At 39.4% G+C, this 17,130-nt stretch overlaps 1 protein-coding gene across 7 annotated transcripts in view; it reads right to left on the reverse strand.

Annotated features, from left to right (window-relative positions):
- The window catches only part of LOC136845056 (longitudinals lacking protein, isoforms H/M/V-like), a 252,234-nt gene that overhangs the window by 18,362 nt on the left and 216,742 nt on the right, over nt 1–17,130 (reverse strand). Inside the window, exons 6-7 of one of the 7 annotated variants that reach the window (XR_010855053.1) lie at nt 6,098–6,462; nt 965–1,797 (exon numbers count right to left, since the gene is read on the reverse strand). The exons of 3 other annotated variants lie outside the window; for them this stretch is intronic. Coding sequence is in view for 2 of the 4 variants with exons in the window: in XM_067114819.1 (XP_066970920.1) it covers nt 15,974–16,408 (435 nt within the window). In the remaining 2 variants the exon portion in view is untranslated. Of the gene's footprint in view, nt 1–964; nt 1,798–2,925; nt 4,078–6,097; nt 6,463–15,335; nt 16,409–17,130 lie in introns of those variants that run through there. 3 more of the 7 variants (XR_010855054.1, XM_067114839.1, XM_067114819.1) reach the window with 3 other exon arrangements.

The raw sequence follows: 17,130 nt of genomic DNA on the forward strand, positions 1-17,130 counted from the left end.
CCATCAGAAATGAATGATAGGCTACTCTTCCCCAGTGTCACCAACACACAAATGCACACTAAGATTACACGTCTACAGATATTGACAGGGCAATTACAGCGATCTACAGAAACTTATGACTACAACCCACAAGTCTTTACCATCACCATCCTGGTTAATTTTCGAAGGCCCTCCCTCGGTCCATTCCAGCGGGTCCCTTACCTTCGTCAGTTATAGTTTAACTACAACTTTCTTGAATAACTTCTCCTGTGATATACAGTGGTTGTCATTGGATAGATACGTCTTGAATGATTCAAACATTATTCTTGCATAGACTCATTATCACTCAGTGCCCGTGAAAGATGGGAAGCCTTCATTCAATGGCGACCGCAGCCAAAGGGTCGACTTCAGAAAACTTGGTTCGTCTTTCTTTTTCTAAACTAAAATTTTTATTCCATGATTCAAAAACCGTAAATTCCACTGTTAGGGAAAACATCGGGGAGAGAGAGAGAGAGAGAGAGAGAGAGAGAGAGAGAGAGAGAGAGAGAGAGAGAGAGAGAGAGAGAGAGAGAGACTTAAAATAAAAGTACTATACCCCTAACTAGGCTTGGCAAGTTTGACAGTTGTTAGCAAAGACTGCTTAGAAGAACAAAACTCGTATGAATCACAGAAATTATTCTCTGGGACGCCAGCTTAGGACAGTATAGGATTGTATACCATTTTAATCTTCTAGGCATAAAATCAACTTACATTTTGGGGGGATGGGGGGACTGCTTGGTTCACATTTTTGTAACAAATAAGAACGGGACTTGGCATAGATTTTCGTAACCTGAAACACTGATGGGTCTTGGGGCAAGACTTCTCTTCAAAATTTTGAAAAAACTTTCCTCAGAGGGTCCAAACATTTGAAAAGCTGACATAGATGTGAAGTTCCCTTCCTACACACGTAACCAACTAAAGTAATGAAAATAAAACAAAATATTCCATATTTGCATCTATAATTGCATATATGTACATACAGTGGTTGTCAGTGGTTAAAAAACAAGCTTAGCATATCTCCTTGGGATATTTATATAACATAAGTGTCACATGATGCTGCCTTTGGCAATGTCCGCTAAATTTAACAGACAAAAAGACCCATTCTTCAACATTTCTGCAAAAGTATCTCACCTTTACAATTCAAAAGACCACAATAATGTGATCGTTTGCTTGTGATCTCGAGGAAGCGTCACATCTTACCAGTTACACACACACACACACACACACACACACACACACACAAAGAAAAGGAAATCAGCTGCAGCACAAGTGCTTCTTCTACGTACATTTTGGAAATGTTAAAAACGGGAAAACATCTAAACAAGGCTGGTAGGAATTACATACCAAACATATACAAAGCTGATTCTAAAAATTTCAATTGAAAAAAATAAAATAAAACAAGCAGTCGACGCCTTACAGTTTGCTGTGTTTGTACAGAATGTGAGGCTTCAAGTTTCCCTTCTTGGCCGTCCGGAAGTCGCAGTGGGGGCAGGAGTAGGGTTTCTCTCCTGTGTGAGTGCGCATGTGCCCCACGAGGCTCACCTTCTGCGTGAACCTCACTGGACACCAGGGGCACGCGAAGGGCCTCTCTCCTGTGTGCGTGCGCATGTGGTTGACCCAGTTCGTCCTGACGGCGCTCCTGTAAGGGCAGAAACGGCACTGGTGGATGAGACTGGTGTTTGCCTGAGAACCGCCACTGCCAGTCACCGGTATTCTTCCGCCAGTGTGGGTCCAGTTTGTTGCTGCTCCCTCAGAGAAGCCTTCTGTCGCCAGCGTTTCCTGGAGAAGAGGTCCTACTTGAGATAAGGGATCTTTTTTCTTATGATACATTCGATGGAACAGTCTAATAGGTATAATCCTGTTAAGCATGCTCTCTCTCTCTCTCTCTCTCTCTCTCTCTCTCTCTCTCTCTCTCTCTCTCTCTCTCTCTCTCTCTCTCTCTCTCTCTAGGGGGTAGAGCCGTCAGTGCACACCTCATGCGGCGCACTGTAGGCTTTACTTAAGGTTCTTTGCAGCGTCCCTTCGGCCCCTAGCTGCAACCTATGTCATTCCTTTTACTGTACCTCTGTTCATATCCTCTTTCTTCCTCCTGTTACACTTTTTTAACCTTCTTGCTGTCAATTTCCGTTTCAGCACATATTCTCTCTCTCTCTCTCTCTCTCTCTCTCTCTCTCTCTCTCTCTCTCTCTCTCTCTCACAAAGTCTGCCTCTTCGTTGTAAGAAGCAGGCTCTCTCCTTCACACGCATACATTACAGAACATAGTCATCCACAATACAAATCTTAAAACGTTACTTCATTTACACCATATATTCACCTCCGTGCTATAATAACATATTCCTCTTGTTCAGTAAGATGCTTTGAGAAACTTTCAAAATCAGATTAAAAATATTTCCGGTAAACTGAACTGACCAGCTGCACAGAATAGCACAAAACGCAGAAATTCGTCAAGTCGTGATTTTGATAAAGAATTTTTTTTTTCTGACCTCAGGGTAACTTTCGCTTTCAACCCAGCGTTTCCTCACTTACAGTAATGTCTTCCTTTTTATTTTATCGCATAATTACTATCATTTCTCCATCCTCAGTGCCTTTAACAAGCTCCGTTCTCTTCGAGTTCCACAAACATGAATCTTCTACATTACAATGATTTCGTGGGTAACAGTTTTTAGTACTTAATTGCAAAATACGACTCGATTTCTCTGCATATTTTGTGCAAATAGTGTTAACTATTCTTATAGTTATTAATTACGCTTGGTATTTACAACCACATTCCAACCACGATCATGATTCGCAAAACATTCCGTGGACATAAACTTCTCTTTCATTGTTTAATATCTTGCAAATACTGAATATAGGCTTACCTAGGCCTCTCGAGTTTTCTCATCACTGGTCGAAGATGTTCCCGAACCTAGGCCTAATAGATTTCCTAAACATAAGCCTTTCAGATTCACCGACACTTTCGAATGCTTGGGTTTATTCGACTTAAAATAGACTTTCACGATAAAACCTCTTAGACTCGTAAACAAAGACTCCAGGATAGGCTCTCTAAGACTTTCCCGTGGCGGGTTCTTGGACCATATTCTTTGGAAGCTTGAATTTCAAGTCAGTGGCCCCTTTGGTGGGCTTGTTCCATATGAATAGGCTTCATCTTCTGAATAATCCTGTAATAATAATATCTGTGTGGATCTTGTTTGCCCTCCGGGTGATAGTAGGGGAGACATGACACAGTCACCCACCCCCTGTAAACCAGTATGTCCGCCCCGGGTGAGGGTAGGGTAGGTAGGGGAATGGGAAGGAAGGGGAGACATCCACGCTCCTCCCCTGCAAACCTGTTTGTCCGCCTCGGGTGGGGGAAGGGTAGGTAGGGGAATGGGATGGTAGGGGAGACATCTACCCTCCCCCTACAAACCTGTTTGTCCACCCCTGGTGATCCGGGGTAGGTAGGAGGGCTGGGAGGGTAGGGGAGACATCCACCCTCCTCCTGCAGACCTGTTTGTCCGACCCGGGTGGGGGTATGGGGAGGGTAGGGGAGACAGCAGCACCAAGATCCAGCGCGCGCAGCGTAGGCCAACAAGCTCGTAATAATAATAATTATTGTCTTTTGGACTTTATGAGCTTAGACTTCCTCAGACTTTCTTCTGCCGAGAGCCCACCAGTTCCCTATGCTTGGCCCACAAGTGAGACCTGAGCGTCTCGCTCCTGGAGGCTCTGTAGGGGCACTGGGGACACGCAAAGGGCTTCTCCCCGGTGTGCGTCAACAGGTGGACCTTCAGCGTACTCTTCTGCGCGAATCGGACGGGGCAGTGGGGACAAGCGAAGGGCTTCTCGCCCGTGTGGATGCGGACGTGAGCCTGAAGGTGCGTCGTGTATGGCGTCCTGTAGGGACAATAGGCGCATGCGTGCAGCTTGCCGACCGCCCCTGCCGAGTTCGCTCCCGTCAGAGGAGGATGATGGTGGTGGTGAGGGGTTCCTGGTTGGGCCATCGTTAATTCTTCTCCTCCTCCTCCTCCAGTCCAGGGGGGTATGGGTCCCTCTGGGTAGGTACTAGTATCCATGTCTACCTGTAGAGAAGATTTTTTTTCTGTTTACTTCGATCAGAATTCCAGTTCTACATTTACAACAGCAATTTTTGGTTTTGGTATTTTAAAATATTTCTTGATCATTGTAGCTTGAATATACTCACCAGGACGTTCCTGTTTGTCGCTTTTTCTATAGTGTTTTCAGTGTAGTAAGTAATGCTTCTCATACGTGAGCTCATCCCTACATGTGTACATGTATATACACACACACACACGCACACACAAACACACATAATTATATATAATGTACCAAACAGAACAATATAACACTAAGTATATATCCTAACTGGTTTCGCCTTTACTTTCTACGACACCTTCAAGATTCTTAATCTTGAAGATGTCTTTCCAGACTATAGCCAAAAGCGGTCAGGACGAAAAGTAAGATGGAAGAAAGAGAATACGAACGAAAGTACAGTGAAAGGAATAAAACGGGCTGCAGCTAGGGTGCCGAAGGGACGCTGCAAAGAGCCTTTAGTAGTGCCTACAGTGAACCGTATGAGGTGCACTGACAGCACTATCCCACTCCCACGGGAGTTGAAACGTAAAAGTAAAATAATGTTACATAAATATAAAACAATTACTGACTGATAAGACGGACAGGTCAGTGAATGTCACGTAGTAGGATTTCATCTGGACATGATTGGCTAACTAGTTCATAATTCAAAACGTGATTTCTAACTCTTTCATAGAGGGTCATTTAACAGAGAGAGAGAGAGAGAGAGATACTCAGATTTACAATGTTTCTCCTTCCATAAATTGTGATAAAATCCCACGTGTGTGTGTGTGTGTGTGTGTGTGTGTGTGTGTGTGTGTGTGTGTGTGTGTGTGTGTGTGTGTGTGTGTGTGTGTGTGAGAGAGAGAGACTTTCACATTTATAATCTGTTTCTCCTTCCTCAAGTCGTGATAAAAAAACCACGAGAGAGAGAGAGAGAGAGAGAGAGAGACTTTCACATTTATAACCTGTTTCTCCTTCCACAAGTTGTGATAAAAAAAACCACGAGAGAGAGAGAGAGAGAGAGAGAGAGAGAGAGAGAGAGAGAGAGAGAGAGAGAGAGAGAGAGAGAGATTACTTTTACTATTCATTTTTAATCCGTCAGACGCCTCAACACACAGTTCAACGGCTCTGCCAGCATCCTCAAAACTCATAACAAACTGTTTGAGTAAAATGATTGTGTTAGCTTGATAAGACGACACTGAAGACTACAGGCTACTACAAATTCCCCGTAGGGGGTTAGTGCCGTCAGCGAACCTCATGGGGTGCACTGTAGGCATTACCAAAGGTTCCTTGCAGCGTCCCTTCGGCCCCTAGCTGCAACCCCTTTCATTTCTTTCACTGTACCTCCATTCACATTCTCTTTCTCCCATCTTGCTATCCACCCTCTCTAACAATTATTTCATAGTGCAACTGCTATAGGGTTTCCTCCTGTTACACCTTTCTACATACTTTCAATTTCCCGTCCAGCGCTGAATGACCTCATAGGTCCCAGTGCTTGGCCTTTGGCCTAAGCTCTATATTCCATTCCATTCCATTAACCCAGAATTTACATCCACTGATTCCCATTTATTCTTGTACTACTTTTCAGGAGCCGGTTGCGATGTGGAAACTTGATTTTCAGTACCAAACGAAAAAATTAATGTTTGTCACTCATAATTTTGCCAGTTTTTCTTCATCAGAGGGAACGTTTGGTTTTTATTTTCGTTTCCACCAAATATAAACAGAAGATTAAGTTTCGAGTTTTTCACATGTCTTAACGGCAACAACAATGACGGCCATTTATGCGCCATATCCGAAGCTAGCCTCTGGTATACGAGAACAGTTGTTTCATTGTGCTTCCGCGAGGTTTTCCTCCTGTTACACCTTTGTAATCTTTTCCTCTCAATTTTCCTTTCATCGTTGAATGGCATCATAGGTCCCAGCGCTTGACCTCCGTTGTAAACTGAATACTCAATTCTATTCCAAACGAGAAAAATAAGACAAAACCCCCACCTCTATTTTACTCACGAGATCTATGCAGAATGTCCCCCCTGGTCCATTTCCTCAGCGGCGTCTTTTCACAGCTGTTTCACCTGGTGCCTGAGGAACACGTGCCTCCGGAGACTGCCCTTCTGCGCAAAACGCCGCGAGCAGTGCGAGCAGACGAAGGGCTGCTCTCCCGTGTGCGTGCGGACGTGGTTCTGACAGTGGCTGGAGTAGATCGTCCTGTAGGGGCAGAAGGGGCACTCGTACGTCTTCAGGCCGCCGATGGCATTGCAAATGTTAGGCCTAGGTGGCGCTGCCGGCGTCGGCTCCGGGGCGGTTGCGGCAGGAGGCCTCAGGTCGCTCCCCTCTCTCCAGAATCCTTGGTCGCCGATGTCAGGCCCCGCCACCTGTGGGGGAGATGGAAGTGTTCCTCGATCAGAATTCAACAGTTCAGTGTGGCCATGGCGGGTGCACAAATCATTCATTTAGCTCCTCCTCTTTCATCCGTCAATCTGTCATCGTTTGGGTGACGAGTGAACGGCACGTCTCCAGAAATTTCATTCATTCAGATCCATCATTCTTTTAGGTTTATACACAGTCCAGCAAATAATACTTTGTCATCGTAGTCCACCGTTCTTTAAGCTTTTATTGTGACAAACGTATATGACAATAACTGTCAGTCTTGCACTTTTTTTTATTTTGTCATTCATTCGATTTCGACAATCAAAGGTCAGCTCGTCCCACATGTTCTGAGCCCTGGTATTTCTCGTCTTGATTTGTCTTTTCATCGGAAATATATTTTTTATGCGCTTTTATTTATCTTGTTTTTTTGTCTTTGTTAATTTGTCTTGGTCAAATCTTGTAACTCAATTTTCGACCTGTTCCTTTCGTCTGATGGACTTGAAATTGTGCATGGTTACTCAATGCCGGTGACAATACAATCCTACATGATCAACAGGTCACCAGTGACCTCTAGCGACCCTATAGTGACCTCTCCCAGTACCTCAGGATTTGTAAGAGAAGCTTCGGATTTTTCACAACGTCTTTGACTCTGTAAATAACTCTACGGATTTTTCAAACCTTCTTTGGCTCCACAGGATATCAATTTCGCTGGCTACGATAATAAATCGGCTACAATTTCTGTCAAAACTAAAAAGTATAAAATAAAAAACAAATTTTTTTAAAAACACGCTTTTATTAAAATGCACTAAAAAGTGAAAAATAAAGTTTTGAGACACACCAAGGTTTTCTTGCAATTAAACGCGTCTACAAAAATAAAAGCGTGGGCGCCAAACATGGAAGGAAAGCTGCAAGAAATAAAATAAAAAAATATATTTCTTTTCTTGTGGCATTTCCTTCCACGCTTTTATTTTTGTAGACATGATTAACTGTAAGAAAATCCTGGTGTGTCTCAAAAAATTTATTTTTCTCTTTTTGGTGCATTTTAATAAAAGCGTGTTTAAAAAAAATTTTATTTTTTTATTTTTTGCTGAACAGATCCGCGAGATTTATATTCCGAGATTTATGAAACATCAACGTAGCTCGGATCCGTTATATATTGGTTGGGATTTTGAGAGTGTTTTTCTAACATTATTTCAAGAGCTATTATTACTATTATTATTATTATTATTATTATATTATTATTATTATTATTATTAAAAATCCAGTTATTTATACGAGCAAGTCTGCATTCATCAAAACACAAAAATGATGAATACAGAATTGATTATATGCATAACTGTGTATTTTTACTCATTAGCTTTCTGAAAAAAAAAAAAATTTCCTGTCCGCCCTCAGATATTAAAATCTACTGAGGCTAGAGGGCTGCAAATTTGTATATTGATCATCCACCCTCCAATCATCAAGCACACCAAATTGCAGCCCTCCAGCCTCAGCAGTTTTTATTTTATTTAAGGCTAAAGTTAGCCGTGATCGTGCGTTTGGCACCGCTATAGGTGCCAACAACACACACCACTACCGGGCAGTGGCTGAAAGTTTCATGGACCACGGCTAAGAGTTTCATGGGTCGTGGATGAGAGTTTCATACGGCATTGTACACTGTACAGAAAACTCAGTTGCGCCGAAGAAACTTCTGGTTACAGTGATGCAGAATAGACTTTTATTATTATTATTATTATTATTATTATTATTATTATTATTATTATTATTAGAGAGAGTAAAACTATTGATTTGCCAAAACCCAAAGTTGTAAACCAAATTGGCCATTGTAAGATCTTATAAAAAAATAAAAAAACTTAAGAAAAATGTTTTGAGGTGGTCAGCTACAGTATTTGCTCTTTGAAAATAAACTGAATTCTAATACAATACTTCCACTTATTCTTAAACTGTGTAATAACTATCATAATAAATATTTTGTTCCCATCATTGCTAATACAACAGTATTCGGTTACGTACCAATACACGCACATACACAAACAATTCATATTTTATATACTGATAAACATTCGCCTGGTCATTCTGCGGAGAAAACCTTATATATATTATTACACATTATTTATATATATAAAAAATATATATATGTATATACACACATACATATATGACCTATGTGGTTCAGATCGTAGCGCCCTTGCCTTTCAGTGGAAAGACCTGGGTTCGATCCCGATGTGAGAGTACGTACATAAGTTGCATTGTGAAAGAATGTAGTTCGGGGTTTCCGAAGGTTTGTCTTTAAAACGGCGCCTCAGCATAAGCGTTCAAGTAAGTTAAATGTGGGTAGTGGACTCCGTAGATTTTTACAGCAATGTCACAGTTTGTATGTACGATTTTATTTATTAATTATTATTATTATTATTATTATTATTATTATTATTATTATTATTATTATTATTATTATTCCCAAGGCATCAAAGCAGACCATAACAGAAAAAAAGAGATAGAAAAATTAAAAAATAAACTGCATTAAAGAAATATCAGATAAGTTTCCATAAATCGAAGTTAATTTTATACTTCTCAGATATACTGTAGGATACACTATGGCAATTTCAGTGTAAAAAAATTCTTATCAGTTAAATACTTTTTATAGATTCTGGAGATCGTATGCTTATTTTAATTCACAAGAATTCATTCACATACACACACATACAAGACCTACTCAGTTATACTTCTTTTTGTGATCAGAAATGCAAATACAATGAAATATAAGTTTCTACTCCATGCATTTATGTTTCTGTTAATCCATACTGGCTAAGATACATACATACATACATACACACACACACACACACACACACACATATATATATATATATATATATATATATATATATATAGAGAGAGAGAGAGAGAGAGAGAGAGAGAGAGAGAGAGAGAGAGAGAGAGAGAGAGAGCGTGTCTGTGTATGTATATATGTATGTATGTACATCTGAAGGCCTAAGGATAATCTAAGGACGCGAGAAACAATACAATTTTCGCGGCATTCCAAAACAGAATTTCTTCATTACTGTTATTCTAAGAGATTTTGCACAATTAACAGCCAACGTCAGTGAAATATTTTTTATTTTAATTGACACTTGAGGGAATATAGATTGTAATTTACATCGAAGTTCCGCTTACAAATTCACACTTGACTTACACAGCATTGAGTCCCTACTTCCGAACGAGAATCATTACTCGATGTTCCTAGAGGAATAGCGTGACGTCAGTGCAGTTATGCTCTAAATTTGTACACAAGTGAAAGAGTGCTGGTGTTCATTCTCGGTCGGCTCAGTGAAAAACAGCACTAAATTTAAACAAAGTTTCATTAGGCCTACTGTTATAATTTAGTTATTATATGCATTAAATTTATCATTATTGGACAAAAACGACGTGTCATTTTTCAAGACTGCCCAAAACTAGTTTAAAATTACCTTTCCTAATTATTACAGGTATCATTCTTTCACTAATAATTATCTAGTTCAAAGGAATCTTACGACGCTGCTTTTCTTATCAACTGTGATAAGACCGCCTCGTAATCATACCCATAATTATATAAAAACAAAGCTTATTGATTCACATACGTCCATAGTTTGACGAACTGGTGCAAGCCATTTTTTCTCCAGTTTGAGAAAATAGGCCTCAAAGATTTTGATATTATTCAGAGCTTCTAATTTGCAATTCTTTTGAGGAAATTTAGATGGAAAATGTGAGAAAGCTGACAGCTGAAATTTTGATATATTATAGATAATCAAAAACCGAGACACTCTGACTGGAAAACTCAAAACTTAAAAAAAAAAATGGGATACTTGAAAAACATTTCAACACAATGAATACACCATTGTTTGAATTTTCTTTCCAATTTAAAATTCAAATACATTTTTGCTCCTCTTCTTTATAAGAATAACACTCTGGACATTTTTAGTTTTCTGAAAAGAAAAGTAGTGTGCCGGCTTTGTCTGTCCGTTCGCACTTTTTCTCTCCGCCCTCAATCTTATAAACTACTGATGCTAGAGGGCTGCAAATTGGTATGTTGACCATCCACCCTCCAATCATCAAACATACCAAATTGGAGCTCTCTAGCCTCAGTAGCTTTTATTTTATCTAAGGTTAAAGTTAGCCGTAATCGTGCTTCTGGCAACGCAACAACACAGGCCACCACGGCCGGCTGAGTTTCATGGGCCGCGGCTCATACAGCATTATACCGAGACCACCAAAAGATAGATCTGTTTACGGTGGCCTTGATGATGCGCTGTACAGAAAACTCAACTTGTTGTTTAGTAGTCTGGCTTCAAAACTAAATATTACTGTCAATTCAGATATTTAAAGTAGTCATATAAAAGGAGTATATCTAAACAAAATGGCTTTTCTAACATGTTTTTAACACTGGCTTAACTGAAAGGATTTTAAATGATTTCCAGACATATCATATTCACGATCTAGTGTTGCTGTTTCAAGACACTACGTCCTCTCAGAGTCAAAATTCTTCTTAGAATCCATAAATTTCAACAGAATCACCGCTCGATCTTTAATCAACAACCACAATCCCGTTTTGAACGAGGACATTAATTTTCACGTAGGACCCGACAGATTGTGGAAACCCCTTCCTCCACAGAACGAAGAGTATTGTTGCTATTGTTGCTTCTGACTGAGACTGGTTGTTGTTGTTTATGACTGAGATTGGTTGCTGTTGCTGTTTATGCTTGGGATGCCATCACACTAGCACGGGCTCTTGCTCACAGAACAGCGCGTCAGAGTCAGCGAATGGGCGGCCTTCTGGAGTGGGTGAATATGTGCGACCGAAGGGTCCCCTTTTGGGAGAAGCTCCGGGAACAGTGAGGACAGACGAAGGGCTTCTCTCCAGTATGGATCCGCACGTGATTCTGCAGGTGGGTCGTGTACAGAGTGCTGTAGGGGCAGTAAGGGCATTGGTGGGTTTTACCGGCGCCCCCTCCTCCTCCTCCTCCTACGCCCACGGCCTCCTGTGTGGCTCCTGGTGGTCCCATCCAGCGTCCTTGGCTGGTACTAGCCAGTCCCACCTGCAAGGAGATTCTCGGGTTTAACACTTCAAGGGCATGAGAGGTTCATGTATGCTTTCACTCTGAAATGGCCTGAATTCACACACTGTTCTTCTCCTACCAAAGCTTTAATCATCTGTCAGACTTCCTCATGTAGGAGGCTGCTTCTCTGCGTCTTTTGAGAGAATACCAAGAGGTACTAGAGGCACTATTCCTTTGTAATTCTCAAGTTCATTTCTGCTAAATTTTCCTTTCTAGAGAAGGACAATTGTTCCTTTTACCGAATCTATCGGAGCTTTCCTTTCAAGACAGTCAGTCAGTTCCACTTTCACAACCTGCATACAATTTGTGATTCCATCCAAAATAAATCCCAAAATATCATCTTATTATCATTAAATTCGTAACTCACATCCAGGGCTCTCAAGTGAGGGGCAAAGGCGCTACCAACTGACCCACACGAGTCATAAATAAAGTTGGAACCCAAGTACATATTCTGTGCCCGAGGCATTATCTGGGCATGCTACACATTTTGCAAAACAGCGGGTTTTACCCAGAGGTAGGTCTGAGAGAATAGGATACAATATAGAAATTAAGTCAAAGGCCAAGCGCTGGGACCTATGAGATCATTCAGTGCTGAAAGGGAAATTGGGAGTAAAAAAGTTTGAAAGGTGTAACAGGAGGAAAACCTCAAAGCAGTTGCACTGTAAAACAGTTGTTAGGAGAGGGTGGAAAGTAAGAAGAAAGAGAATATGAACAGAGGTACAGTAAAAGGAATGAAAGGGGTTGCAGCTAGGGGCCGAAAGGACGCTGCAAAGGACCTGCAGTTCGTCCCATGAGGTGCACCCGTGTGAGTCAGGTTGTAAGGCCATGACCTTTTATTTGAGTCCTGGATTTTCTCAGTGGAAGTTAGAGATTAATTCACAAGTAAGTTATTATTATTATTCATAAAATTATTATAATATTATTATTATTCATAAAAATCTCAGTCACTAAAATGGTGAAGAAATCTGCATTGGTGTAAGTGTAAATATATATTAGAAATATATATACGAACGAGAGCTTTCGAGAACCTGCTCGATTCTCAATTCTCACTCAAATTGAGAAGGAGAATCGACCAAGTTCTCGAAAGCTCTCGTTTGTACATATATTTTTTGTATGTATATTTCTAATATATATTTACACTTAAACCACTGTGGATTTCTTCAACATTATTATTATTATTATTATTATTATTATTATTATTATTATTATTATTATTATTATTATTATCTTCACTATACGTCTGTGGTTAAAATAGGAAAATATCACGTAAGGAAGGAATCTCAGAATGATGCAACGCCAAGTACTCGTACTATCACTAATGTATTTTTTTTTTTTGAAGAAAAATGGGGTGGGAAGAAACCTCTCCAAATATTGACTTGCCTTCTTAAACGTATACCAAAACATTATTTCCATCCGAAAAAGAAGGAATAATTCTTCACCACACGGAATAAGGCAAACAGACGAAGATACCATTTCAAAAAACCTTTATTTTTGTGACAATGGCTACACTGTATGGCAACACTGTATACATTGAGGCCAACGTCCAACAAAATCACAACGTTATGAAAAATAAAATACATATTTTCTAACTTAGGAGATATAACGAAAAAGGACTTAACATTAGGATAAACCTTCTGGCGCCAGCTGGAAACCGATAAAAATAAAAACATGAACAGTTTATGCAAGGAATTGGTGGCATCTGGCATCCTGACGCGGAGATGAGATGGGAAGCGGCCAGCGACCTGATCTCAACCCCGTGACGTATCAGTGTTCTTCTTACCGCCATTGAGGGAGGTTGTAGCTTTCTCTACTTTCTCTCCGTAGCCGGTTGTCTTTCCCGTTGACTTTGTTTAAATTAAGGACGACAGTCGTAAATGCAATCGATCGAGTGTTCCTTTCTTACGGAACGCCCCACCAACCGACTAGAATCTAATGGACGTGATTTAGCTCACAGACTGCGCAAACTAGTGGAATTTATAGATGACGATTGTGAATGGTTGGCGTGTGTGTGTGTGTGTGTGTGTGTGTGTGTATATATATATATATATATATATATATATATATATATATATATATATATATATATATATATGTATGTAACCATCTATATATATATATATATATATATATATATATATATATATATATATATATATATATATATATATTTATACATGTCTAACTGAATCACGAAAATATAGAACGTGATGAATACAAAAATAAAGACAAAATCCACGAAGGAAAGAGAAACAATGGAGTGCTGCAAGGCCTTTCGACTTACAGTCCTTTACTTAGCAGAAGCCAAATTAATTCTGTAACTTTACCGCTCACATATACCCTTTTATGTGCACGCTCTGATATATAACACTGTATCAGGCTGTTGTTGGGAGAAATATTTTGGGGAGGTCAGACAGATAAACATAATTCTATATACATATATACCTATGTACCGTCAGCTGAAAGCTATTTACTTGTGTAATACACGACAGGAAGTGTTATATCCGCAGTAGAGGTACAGAGAAAGGATCAGTAATTACATTAAGATTGGAACCACTAGCGGATCCGGGGTGGGGGGCACCTGGGCACGTGGCCCCCCACAATGAAAAATGACAAAATAATAATATCGAAGATTTAGATAGTAACATAAATGTAATAAAAATGGGGAAAAACTATTAAAGAAATCATAATATATATATATATATATGAAAATATATACCCCCATAAATTTCTCTGTATCATATATATATATATATATATATATATATATGAAAATAATGACAAAATAATAATATTGAAGATTTAGATAATAACATGAGAAATGTAAAAATGGGGAAAAAATAAAAAATCTATTATAAAAATAATGACAAAATAATATATTGAAGATTTAGATAATAACATGATATAATGTAAATATATATAAAAAATAAAAATATATTATAAAAATATATATATATATATATATATATATATATATATATATATATATATATATATATATATATATATATATATATATATATATATATATATATATATATATATATATATATATTGTACATGAAAATTGGTGCCCCTGCCAATGAAATTTTTCTGGATCCGCTAGCGATTGGAACACAGTATATCGATCATAAAACGAGATGGAAAGGCATTGTTTTTAACTGTTACACATCCAGCAAATTGAAATCGTCGACAATGATTAGGCAGGATGAAATCTCATCAAAGACTCAAACATTAACCACTTTGTGTTCCTTTAACCTAAACCATAACTCGACATTGCCATGAGCTGATGTTATGCCTACATAACATCAGGTCATCTATCTGAATATATTTGACAGAAATTATTGTTCTTACTTATAATGTACATCTCTTGTAGATATGCCCAAAGAATAATCTAGTTTAGAAATGGTCGTATATACAATCTGTCTTTCTCTGTACAGAAAACAAGTACAATATGCGCCGAAGAAATAAGAGTTTTCTGTACAGCCGCTATGGCGTATAATCAAGGCCACTGAATATAGATCTATCTTTCGGTGGTCTCGGTATAATGCTGTAAGATCCGCGACCCATGAAACTTTAACCACGGCCCGGTGGTGGTCTGTCTTATATCGTTGCCAGAAGCATGATTATGGCTAACTTTAACCTTAAATAAAACAAAAACTACTGAGGCTAAGAGGGCTGCAATTTGGTATGTTTGATGACTGGAGGGTGGGTGATCAACATACCAATTTGCAGCCCTCTAGCCTCAGTAGTTTTTAAGATCTGAGGGCGGACAGAAAATAGTGCGGACAGAAAAAAGTGCGGACGGACAGACACAGCCGGCACAACAGTTTTCTTTTATAGAAAACTAAAAAATGAGTACAAAGGAAATCTGAATCGTAGGATAGCATTAGAGGTTTTATGTGTACTCATTTTTCTTTTCTTTACAAAGGAAGACAGAATGGCTAAATGACCATTTCTAAACTAGATTATTCTTTGGCCTCATCTAAATGGATGCACACCAATACAGGAAACACCCTTTGTCAGTATACCTTAAACGGAATACCTACTGTCAAGGATTTCATGAAAAACTAGCTTTCACAGAGCAACAGGCCTACCTAACCTAACCTAGCCTACCTTGCTTTTAGCTAAAACTGCTACAGGATCCTCCAAAAATGCAGCTGACCCTGAGCCCGTAAGGTGAACAATTGAACAACCTAACTCATATGTTCCTTTTACTGAACCTCCGTTCATATTCTATTTCTTCCGCCTTGCTCTCCACCCTCTCCTAACTGTTGTTTCATAGTGCAACTGCGAGGATTCCCTCCTGTTAAACCTTTTAAACCTTTTTATTCCTCTCAAGTTCCCATTCAGCGCTGAATGAACTCATCATCATAGGTCCCCACGCCAGGCCTTTGGCCTCAATTCTGTATTCCAGTTCCAATTCCTAACTCATGTGCTTGAAGAGGTGATTTTTCAAAGCGTCCTTCCTGGACGTCCGGTGATCGCAGTAGGGGCACTGAAACGGCTTCTCTCCCGTGTGCGTCCGAATGTGGGATTTGAGTCGGTTCCTGAAGGCACACGAGAAGGAGCAGTAGGGGCACTGGAAGGGCTTCTCTCCGGTGTGAGTTCTCAAGTGGCACTTGAGGTTCGAGGCGTAGTTGGTGGTGTAGGGGCAGCAGGGGCAGTTGTGGACCTTCACAGTGAGGGAGGAGGAAGAGGAAGAGGAGGATGGAGGATCAATCCTCATCATTCTGGTGGGTGGAATCTTTCCTCGAGTCTGCCTGGTGGGTGGGGGGGCCCCCGCTTCTATGATTCCCGCGTAGGACATCAGTTCTTCTTCGGGCATTCCTAGGTGGCACACTCCAGTCTCCTGCCCCACCTGTTGGGAATGTCAGATTTACTCAAAGATTTTTTCAGAAAACAAACATTTGTCCAAGAATATGAAAAAAAAAAACAAAACAAACAAACATTGTAATGGCTTAAAGCCCTTCTTGCAAATTTCTTTTGAAAATATTTATTTAAATGTTTGCATTTGCATATTTATGCCAGCTTTTCGATATTGGTATCGAGGTATACATGATTTATAAACATTTGCTATACTTCCTTGGAACTGAAATTTTATCCTTGAAAAAAAAAATCATAAACACTGTTTAATCCAAATTGCAGATACAGAAACACATGTATAATTATAACACGTATGATGATGGGCAGTTAAGATTCGCATCTGTTTTCATATTTATCTCAGACGTTTTGTAATTCTCGAATAATTACATTTTCAAGACCTCAATAAGACTATAAAAAAAAATTACCATGAAACTCAAATATAAAATTTGGACACTAATTTTGTTTTTTTTTTTAAATCAAAATGATAAAGTTCAACAAGTAAGACACTATGTTAGACCAACCTTCCACCGGCACAAACGCACAAATGGAAGGACATGAAAACATTAAAAAAGGGAAAAGAAGGCACCTCAAGACACGAAAAGGGGAGTGGATCTTGACTGAGTAAATATTTAATGGGGGGGGGTAACCAGTTGAGACTGAACCACTTGCACTCCTCTAGGATAAGTAATGAAGTGAACTGAATAAAAGAACTCATCT

The sequence above is a fragment of the Macrobrachium rosenbergii genome, chromosome 13, assembly GCF_040412425.1.
Source record: "Macrobrachium rosenbergii isolate ZJJX-2024 chromosome 13, ASM4041242v1, whole genome shotgun sequence".
Classification (NCBI taxonomy): Eukaryota; Metazoa; Arthropoda; class Malacostraca; order Decapoda; family Palaemonidae; genus Macrobrachium; species Macrobrachium rosenbergii.